Source organism: Miscanthus floridulus, chromosome 9 (assembly GCF_019320115.1).
Source record: "Miscanthus floridulus cultivar M001 chromosome 9, ASM1932011v1, whole genome shotgun sequence".
In the NCBI taxonomy this organism is placed as follows: domain Eukaryota; kingdom Viridiplantae; phylum Streptophyta; class Magnoliopsida; order Poales; family Poaceae; genus Miscanthus; species Miscanthus floridulus.
The window spans coordinates 77,206,632-77,217,133 of record NC_089588.1 but is presented as its reverse complement, the minus strand read 5'-3'; the positions used below and the strand labels follow the sequence as shown (position 1 = coordinate 77,217,133).

The following is a 10,502-nucleotide window of genomic DNA, read 5'->3' as shown; positions in this document are numbered from 1 at the left end:
TCTATGTTGAGATAGCCCGGATAGGTAGAGGAGTGGGCCCTAGTTGTCGGTGTCTATCAAGAGGATTTGAGGGCTTCTATTGGAGCAGACACAAAAATAGATGAAGCCCCCAAAAAAGGGGCCCTCGAATCAAAAGTAGGGACCCTAATTTGAGGTCTCGTGCTGGAGTTGCTCTTACATGTCTGCATGCACATCTTATATTTTCTTGGCTGACCATCAACTAGTAGTTGAATTAAAAAAACTTCTTAATAATTTAAAAACTTTCTAGTATCATATTATGAATAAACTTTGTACTCTCAGCTTTTTTTCAGAGAACGTGCGAAGCACGTGTTTCATTTAGAGGAATAGAGTTTGATACAAAACCATTTGACCAGCCCAGTGAGCTGCCACTGCCTTAAAGCAGGAAGTCCTAAGTCTACTACCGCTAGATATAAGGTATTACATCATGGAAATCTTTCCGACTAAAGGAACACGAACGCAAGCATAAGCTGATACGGCATGGCCGCCGTGGAGAGCGTAGAGTAGATTGGAGAAGCAGCCTAGACTGGGAATTGGAACGGAGAGGGTAGCGAGGCAATGGCGTGGTGGTTAGATCGCCGGCGGCAGCGGCTGAACCGCGCGCAGCCACGAGGAACCCCACCCGCTGGGAGGTTCTATTCTTCTTCGATAAAACTGATTACATTCACTAAGTGCCTCCTTTATAGTCTAGGTGCACTTCCTAACAAATAACCATCAGATCCTAAAAATCCTCCCTCCTTATTCTCTTCTAAACCTGATTGACGCCTCAGCCACTGCTGTTGGCTGTGGCCCTCCTAGCCCAGCGCCAATATTGCTGGCCCACAAAGGAGTCTACAACATTTCCCTCCTCCCCATCAAACAGCTCGTCCGTGAGCTGAAACAATGGATAGCGCTCCTTGAAGTCAGCGAGGGGTTCCCAAGTGGCATCAGTAGCAGAACAACCGTCCCACTGCACCAAGAGCTCCCAGCAGCCGCAGTTGAGGTGAGCCCAGACCACCTGTGAAGGAGTAGGAACCACCCGCCCACGAAGAATGGCTGGCAATGACATGATAGCAGCAGGCGGATCACCTTCATATTTCTTGAGCAAGGCGACATGGAACACATCATGTATGCGTGCCTTGGGTGGAAGCTTGAGGCGGTAAGCAACAGCGCCAAGTCGCTCAACAACCTGATAAGCGCCAAAGTAGCGCGGCCCAAGCTTGGAGGGGAAGCGGCTGTGATGCCCACAGCTGTCTGCTGGTGTAGATGAAGCAGCACCCAATCACTAATAGAGAATTCCACATGACGGAGCTTCTTGTTCTAGTGCTCCCGCATAGTGTCTTGGGCGAAGATGAGGCGCTCTCGAATTTCTGCCAGGAAGACATCACGATCCAGCAGCTGCCGATCCGCACAGGGGGTGTATGACATCAGAGCAGGGGGCGCCTGGCCATAGACCACCTCAAATGGCGTGGCCTGAAGAGCAGACTGGTACGAAGTGTTGAAGCAGAACTCCGCCCACAGAAGCCACTACAGCCAAGAGTGAGGACGATCACCGGCAAGGCACCGTAGGTACATGCTGATGATGCGGTTAGTGACCTTAGACTGGCTGTCCGTCTCTGGGTGGAAGGCCGAACTGCGCAGGAGCTTGACGCCAGCAAGCTTAAATAATTCCTCCCAAAAGTGGCTAGTAAAGACCGTGTCATGGTCACTCACAATCGAGCACGGGAAGCCATGAAGCCGGACGATGTTGTCAAAGAAAACCCAGGCCACAGACTATGTGGAGTAGGGGTGGCTCAAGGCCACAAAGTGAGCCATCTTGGAGAAGCGATCGACGATTGTCAGGATGACTGACTTCCCGCCGACCCATGGAAAGCCCTCCATGAAATCCATGGCGATATCACTCCAGACTCCAGACGGCACAGGCAGGGGCTAGAGGAGACCCGTCGGGTGGAGATGTTCCATCTTGTTGCGCTGATAGACGGCGCACCCTAGAACGAAGTCGCGGACTAGGCGATGTGCGCGGCTGTTGTAGAACGAAGCCTGCAAACGATGGAGGGTCTTTTGAGCACCCTCATGGCCGGCCTCATGGGCATCACGAGCAACTGTGGCCAAAGGCTGGAGCTCTCTGGGACGAAGACATGGCTATTATATAGCAGCAGCCCGTCGAACAGCTGCCACCCCTCTAGTGCTGTGCCAGCAGCAATCTGATGGCGCAGGTCCTGTGCTGCTACATCCTCCTGCAGTTCTGCGCGCAGGGTGTCGAAATCAATAAAGAGTGGGCCGGATAAGACCACTAGTGCCGCCTCCTTGTCACGGCGGGGCAGCGCGTCCATGATAGTGTTGAACTTCACTGCGCGGCATTCGACCATGAGGTCATACCCGAAGAGCTTGAAGACCCATGTATGCTGAGGGATGGTCGTTAGGCACTGGTCGAGGAGGAACTCAAGGCTCCTGCGGTTGGTTCGAATGGTGAACGCACGATCCCAGAGGTAAGGCCACCAATGACGGACGACCTTGACCAGCCCAATAAGCTCACGCTCATAGGCCGACAGCTTGGCGTGGTGAGGAGCGTCCGGCCGGCTAAATAACGCAATGGCGCCATCACCTTCGTGCAGCACAGCGCCAAAACCAGTGTCGGACGCGTCGCAGTCCATGACAAAGTGCTTGATGAAGTCCGGCAACTAGAGGAGGGGCGCGGTGACCAGCGCCGACTAGAGGGCGAGGAAGGCGGCTTCCGCTACGACCGTCCAGGTGAAGGCCTCCCGCTTGAGGAGGGTAGTGAGCGGCGCCACCATGCCACCATAACCAGTGATGAACTTCCGCTATTACCCGGTGAGGCTAAGGAACCCACGCAGGGCGTGGGCCGAGCGAGGACGAGGCCAAGCCTCTACCGCAGCGACCTTCTCAGCATCCATGGCAACACCCTCGGTGGAGATAATGTGGCCAAGGTAGGCCACGGATGGTTCGCCGAAGTAGCACTTGGACCACTTGGCGAAGAGACGATGATTGTGCATGAGCTGCAGCACTGCTTTGACATGTTGTAAGTGTACAACCCATGAGGGACTGTGGATTAGAATATCATTAAAGAAAACCAAAACAAAGCGACGGATGAATGGCTTCAGCACATCGTTCGTGAGGGCCTGGAATGTCACTGGCGCATTGGTGAGGCCAAAGGGCAAGATGAGGAACTCGAAGTGCCCCCGGTGCGTCCAAAAGGTGGTCTTAGCGACGTCGTCCGAATGTATATACACTTGGTGCCACCCGCTGCGTAAGTCAATATTGGTGAAGAAGCGGGCACCCTTCAGCTCGTCCAGGAGTTCGTCGATCACCAGAATCGAGAATTTGTCCTTGACGGTGGCGTCATTGAGGGCACGGTAGTCGAGACAGAAGCGCCAACTGTCGTCGTGCTTGCGGACCAGGAGCACTAGCAGTCCACTCCTGGATGATCCCCTAGCCCAGCATGTCCTCACACTACCACTTGATCTCATCCTTGAGGAGCTGCGGGTACCGGTATGGACGCACCGCCACCGGCTGGGTGCTCGGCAGGAGGTGAATCCGGTGGTCGTGGCGGTGTGGTGGCGGCAGGCCGCAAGGCTCCTCAAAGATGTCCTAGTAGGATTGCAGCAGCTCCTCAGGACAGCGCGGGGATCAGCAATGGCACGAGCGGCCAAGCCCCAGCTACTCACACTAGTCCAGTGATGGGAGCGGCCATTGTACCAGAAGGACATCGCTAGGGCGCCAAAGTCCCATATGATGGGCCCGAGTGTTCGCAGCCACTGAACGCCGAGGACCAGGTCGAAGGCGCCAAAGTCGAGTGCGAAGCAGTCGATGGAGAACACCTCGTCATAGATGGTGACCGGAGTAGCGAGACAGATGCCAGGGCTGCGCACCCGGTCACCATTGGCCACCATGGCATTGAGGCCAGCATGCGGGGAGACAATGAGACCCAGGTGTTGCGCGAGCGCTAAGTGGATGAACGTGTGGGTGGAGCCGGTGTCCACCAGCACCCGCAGCTGTACGCCGCCTACTATGACCTGCAGCATCATGGAATCAGCGGAGTTGAGGCCAGTTAGTGCGTTGAGGGAGATCTCTAAGTCGGTGATGCCGCTGAGCAGGTCCTCCTCGCCGTCTGCCAGGTCCATGAGGAAGACACCACCCTTGGCGGTGCACTTGTGCTCTTTGCTATATGGCTCAGGGCAAAAGAAACACTGCCCATTCTATCGTTTCTCCTGCATCTCTACCGCCGTGAGACAACGAAAGCAAGGGCGTGGACCCTCAATCTTGCCGTCCTACGTGATGGTGCTCGAGACGCCAGTGCTGGCCGACACGCTGTCGCGGTGCCCCGAAGGCTTAGGCGCCGTGGAGCTATTGACAGTCGAGGCCTCCATCTGCCTTTGCTCGTGGCTCATGGCTCATGGCTCATGGCTTGCTGCAAGTTCATCGGATGCTACATCTCCACGTCGGAGGCTAGGGGCTGGCCCAAGCCACCAGCGTACAGATTGATCTTGGTGCGCGTGGAGAGGTGGTCGCAGCGCGAAAGGAGGGTGAGGTAGCGCCGCGAGTACTCCTCCACCGTCCCTGTACGGAACAGGGCCTTGATCTCGGCGGGGGAGTTGGCGCAGATGGGGGGCCCGAAGCGGAGATTGATGAAGTCGACGAAGTGTGGCCATGGAACCATGCCAAAGTTGCGTTCCATCTGATAGTACCACTCCACAGCGATACTGTCAAGGTGCAGCGATGCCATCCACACCTTCTCATCCTCCGGCGTGCGATGGCCATGGAAGAAGTTGTCGCACTTGTTCAGCCATGTCAACGGGTCGGACTCGCTATCGAAGCCGGGGAAGGAGATCTTGGGCAGGCGGTGGGGTTCGCAGTGGCCGTCGGTGTCCCCACGATAACAGCCACCAGGATCGAAGGGACGGCCGCCGCGGTCGAAGTCCCAGAAGCCGCAATCGTAGCCGCGGCCTCCACCGCGGTCGAAATCCCGAGGCCCGCGGTTGTAGTCGCGGCCGCGGTCGTAGTCACGACTAACGCGTTCATAGTCACGCGGGCCCTGATCATCATAGTCGCGGCTGCCGCGTCCGTAAAACTCGCGGTCGAAGCGCCCCTGATCACCACGGTCAAAGCAATCAGACGAGTCCAGGTAATGCTCCTGATTGCGAAGCGCGCGTTCATGGAAGGCTGCCCAGGCGCGATCCCGCTCCACGTCGCGCCTGTCATCCTCATCCTTGCCGCCACCACAGTTCTCATTGTCACCGCCGTGGTCGTCATCCCCGCCGGCGCCCTTGCCAGCAGCGGGCTTGCCCGTTTCCATGCGCGCGAGCCGGGCGTCGTGGGAGTTGAGGCGATTCTTCATGGTGGTCAGTTGGCCCAAAATGCGGTTGAGCTTGGCATCCATGGCCACAGGATCGGGAACGGTGCTGGACATGGTGGTCTATGCACCAGAGATGGTCTCCGATACCAAATTGATACGGCGTGGACGCCGTGGAGAGCGCAAAGGAGATTGGAGAAGCAGCCTAGACTGGGAATTGGAACCGAGAGGGTAGCGACGCAATGGCACGGTGGGGAGATCACCAGCGGCAGCGGCTGAACCGCGCGCAACCACCGTTGAAGAGGAACCCCACCCACTGGGAGGTTCTATTCTTCTTCAATAAAACTGATTACATTCACTAAGTGCCTCCTGGGCCACTCCTGGGCCATCAGATCCTTATTCTCTTCTAAACCTGACTGACGCCTCAGCCACTGCTGTTGGCTGTGGCCCTCCTAGCCCAGCGCCTATATTGCCGGCCCACCAAAGGAGTCTACAACATAAGCTCAGGCCGTAGCCAGCGCCAGAAGCAGGGACAGAGCATTGAAACCAGCAGCCACCCAGGAATGTACTCTTGACTTCAAAACTTTGTACATCCTTCGCCCATGTTTCAATCAGATGATCAGCATAGGCTCTCACGAAACCCTCCGTACACTTAGCCATCTACGCTCACATACATCCATGTGTGTGGATGGGCCCCACGAGAAACTAGCCACGCATTCGGAATAATCGTAGCGCACAATCGTGAAATGACCGACGAATGTTATGTTACACTATGTCTATATATATAATAACACCAATATATTTAGAAATGTCAAAATATTATATAATTTGGAATAGAGAGAGTATTACATTTTATAGGTCAACCCTAGATAATCATATGTTTGCGACACGCAACAACAGTTGAACTGTTTTATGTACATTAAGATAGTACAAGCACGTGGAAATCCTTCACGGGTGTCACATGCTGGACATCTTGAGGTTCCTTGCCAAATAACTGTGATCTTGCAAAGACAACATCGTGATTGGACAATCATGGACGCAGGCATTATTTTTAAATAACAACGGTAGTGCGGATGGCTTTTGTTTCTGAATCAAATAGTCGACGATCGAGCCCTGCAACTGGGCAGGCGTGTGGGCAATCCACGAGATATTGAACTCACTGTTAGCAGCGGTCCATCCCTAAACTGGAACCTTCTTGTCCTGCCGTTGCTTACGGCGTTTTCCAACTCTGTCCTTCCTAGTAGTTGCTCTCCATGAGGTCTTCTCGACCCGAAGGTATGCGCTTCCATGCTTGGACTTCCACAACATCTGATATGAGGTAGCCTCCACATTCCTACTAAGGCAATCTACTGCTTTTGGCATCGTGATCTCGCCCAGCTGTTCAAAGGAAATGTTTGCATACATGACAGATTGTTTGGCTTCATCATTGATTATCTCTGACACTGAACCTCTGACAGTAGGTGACAAATCTTCAAAAGAGGCGTGAGGCCAGAAGTGTGCTCCAAGTTTCAGACATGGAAAGTCTCTCGTGGGCCTTGTTTGGCTTTCGCCATTGATCACTGCGCTCTGCCTATTGTTCCCAACTGACAGTGCAACATGTCCTAGCAAATACACTTGGAAAACTGGTTCCAAGTATATATCACATGGCAATGATTTTGAAGAGGAGCTCTGTGCATGGGGATGGTCTTGCTGTTGACAACAAAATGGGTTTGGTCGAAACCATTTAGAACACATGGTACGAAGTCTATTCTGTTGTTCATCACAGCCATAAACTGAATAAGCATCAAACACCCAACACAAGTCTTGCGTTGGCATCTGGGTCAGCTTTGTCTTCACAGTCTCGGCTATTGAGCTCAAGTACGGTATGAACAGCTGCAGGCATCTGACTACAACCCCAACTATGTCAGTACTCTCAGAGAGCCGTAACCTGAGGGAAAGAAGGAAATTATTCTGTGGCACATTGCCATCTTCAAGTAAGAATACCAAGCTCCCACCCATCCCATTGTTGGGTAGACTAAAGGGCTGTAGAATAAGTGAGAGATGTTGGCCCCCACGAACAAAGCAATACTTTGTTCCTTTGCCAGCGAGAAGATGTCGTATAAGAGGCACAGAGAACATGTATCTGCATGGTGTGCCACCAAGCTCCACGTACCTCAAGAACTCGGTCGCACCGTCTGCAAAACGCTCGAATCGCCGTACGGTGGTGGATCCTGTCAGCTTGTTGTTGTTACCGCTGCTAAAGATTGACGAAAGAAATGACATAGCAGTATGAGCAACCCTCATAGGAAAGGAGGATCCCTGTATTGCTTGTTGCACTTCTTCCTCTTCTATGAATCGCTGCCTGCACTGGCGCACTCCTGCGCGGCACGCTTGAGCTTGCTCCGCCATCGTGGCAGTGGCGCACTGGTGACGTTCCACATGTTGGATGTCTCAAGGGCAGCCTCTAGCTTGATGTGCGCCATCTCCATCCTCTCTATGTGCTCCTTTGTATCTGACTTCTCCGCATAACCCTCCTTGATTCTTGATAAGACTTCGTTAACAGTCTCCTGGGCCACCGCAGAACCGACCATCTCTGCTGCCATTTAGACTGATCAAAACAACCTGTGGAATCGGTTGTCCTGCATGCACAGAAAGAAAGCAAAATATTGCATACATATATGAGTCAGACGGTCCTTGTTCACCAGTCTAAAATCTATGATTGATCCTGAAAACTGCAAATGCGGAGAGGAAATCAAAACCTGGCGTGGTTGAACACTTGAACTAGCTGTTGTAGGGTCTCAGAAAGTCGACACCACAGCAACTCATACACAAGAGTTGGAGAATCTATCCTGCCCAGCCAGCCAGTTGTGACCATACATATTGAGAGGTATCGTGGAAATTTATCAAGAGTGATACACTCGTAGGAGGACTTTGTACCAGTGAGGTTGTTGTACGGATCACATCGCAAAGACCGCCAGATCAGCAAGTGAAAGATTATATTACTTTAAGTACACCACAAATACTGTCTGGTCAAAATGTAAAGATCAAATCGCAGAGACTGCCAGAGTGGAGTGATATATATAGATACACATTGGAAGTTAGCTAGGAACTCGTCGTGTCTGAACAGCATGTCTCATCGTGTACTACAATTCCATACACAGGACCGAGCAGTCTAGTCGACGGTGGACTAATAAACATAGAATATATAGAAGATCTAGAGGGACACCAAAAGCAATGGACCCCAAATTTTCATCCCAATTTCAAATGTGCAAAAAATAGAAAACATGACTGTTCAGGATAACAATAAATAAATACATGTGGGTTGAATGCAGAAATTGGACCAAGACGGAACATGGTTTACTCCGAGTGTTTTCACCCCTGATAACAATATCCCACCGAAAGATAGTCTACTTTATTTTTTAGGCAAACCGGAGCGGGGAATACTAAATATTTATTAAAATAAGGTGAGCAATAAGTTTACAAACAGTTCAGGAAACAAAGAAAGAATAAAGTTAGTGTATTTCTTATGGTCATGTGGATACAAAATTATACAAGGGTCACACTCAACCTCAAAGGAGTCAACCTTGACTCCCTATTAATGCCCCTAGATCAACCTTTCGGTTGGATCCATTCCCACTTTCCTAATCAACTACCTCAACCAGCAACAAGAACAAAAGATAGCTGCAGCCCGCCATATGTGGGAAGGCCACCAAATTGTGGCTAACTAGCACCATAAGCACCAAACAATCAATGTAAAATAGATTGCAATAAACAAAGTTAACCTAATTTTGGTACCATACTGAAGAATAAATAGGGTCAAGAGGATTTTGGAGATGTAGGGCTTACGAGGAGAAGAACTATCAATAGCAAGTTCGGAAATTCTGCAACAATCCTTTCAGTGTTCTTTTTATTTATTAGTTTATAGTTTTCACCTTTTAGTCCCTACAAATTAAGTAATTACATAACAAGGCTTACACATACATACACACCAAAGGAACATGCGAGATTGTCTAACAGGCAAAATATAAACCAATCTGACTTTAATTCGGTCATGACAAGCTTCCTCTAGTAGAACTTAATGCCCGAATGACACATACTTAGTAACATAAAATCCTTTAGGCATTGAACATGCTGCACGATTTGATCTTCCTTGCTAAAGATCTGTGATATTGCGAAGAAAATCAACATGATTGGACAATGGTGGACACAGGGATTATTTTTAAATAATAATGGTAGCGGCAATCGCTTTTCTTTCTGAACCCAGTCTATGACAGTGTCCTGCAAGTGGGCAGGCACGTGCAGAACCCACGAGCTCAAGAAATCTTTGTTACGCATTTGCCATCCCTGTACCTTCTTGCCCTGTTGCTGTTTATAACGTTTTCCACCAAAGCCTCGCCCAGTGGTTAGTCCCCATGAGATTTTCTCGACTTGAAGGTATGCGCCTGCAATGCTTGGACTTCCAAAGCATCTGATACGAGATAGCTGCCTGCACTCCGTACCAGAGGCTCAAGTCGCCCAACTGTTCAAAGCAAATTTTTGCATACAAGCCATGTTTCACGGCCGCCCCATTGATCATTTCAGTTGCCGAACCCTCAACTCCAGATGACAAATCTTCATATGGGGCATGGGGATAGAAATGCACTCCAAGTTGCAGATAAGGAAATGCACTCATGGGGCTTGTTTTGCTTTTACCATCAGTGACCGCTCTTTGCACTGTTCCCAATAGAGAGTGCGACATGGCCTAGCAAATACACTTGGATAACGGGTTCCAAGTAAATTTCACAGGGCAATGATTCTGACGATGAGATTTTGGAATTGTAGCTCTAGGGAGTAGTGATTATCTTGTTGCTGGCAACAAAGAGGGTTCAGTCGAAACCATTTGGACCAGATGGTGTGAAGATAGTTCTGGTGTTCAACACAGCTCAGTGGCCAAAAACCGGATAAGCATCTGACACCCAGCACAAGTCTTGTGTTGGTACCTGAGTGAGCTTTGTCTTCACAGTCTCGACTACGGTTGAGCCTAAGTAAGGTATGAACAGGCGCAGGCATCCGAATGCAATCCTAACTATGTCTGTACTTTCCGAGACCTGTAAGATGAGGGCAAGAGCGAAATTATTCTCAGGTGTATTGGTATCTCTAAGAATACTAGGCCAACCTCCATCCCATGCTCTTTATTACAGGGTTGTAGAAGAAATGAGAGATGTTGACCATGGCT

At 50.9% G+C, this 10,502-nt stretch overlaps 1 protein-coding gene and 1 pseudogene across 1 annotated transcript; both read right to left on the bottom strand.

The window, feature by feature from the left end:
* Positions 1-784: 784 nt before the first annotated feature.
* On the bottom strand, positions 785-1,887 carry LOC136480112 (uncharacterized). Its single transcript, XM_066477761.1, has 4 exons — positions 1,772-1,887; positions 1,594-1,681; positions 1,410-1,524; positions 785-1,254 (listed from the first exon to the last, which is right to left on the bottom strand). Exons 1-4 carry the CDS (start codon positions 1,885-1,887, stop codon positions 785-787), a joined length of 789 nt encoding a protein of 262 aa, XP_066333858.1.
* A 4,372-nt stretch (positions 1,888-6,259) lies between these two features.
* Positions 6,260-8,133, bottom strand: LOC136482189 (uncharacterized; annotated as a pseudogene).
* Positions 8,134-10,502: the final 2,369 nt, after the last annotated feature.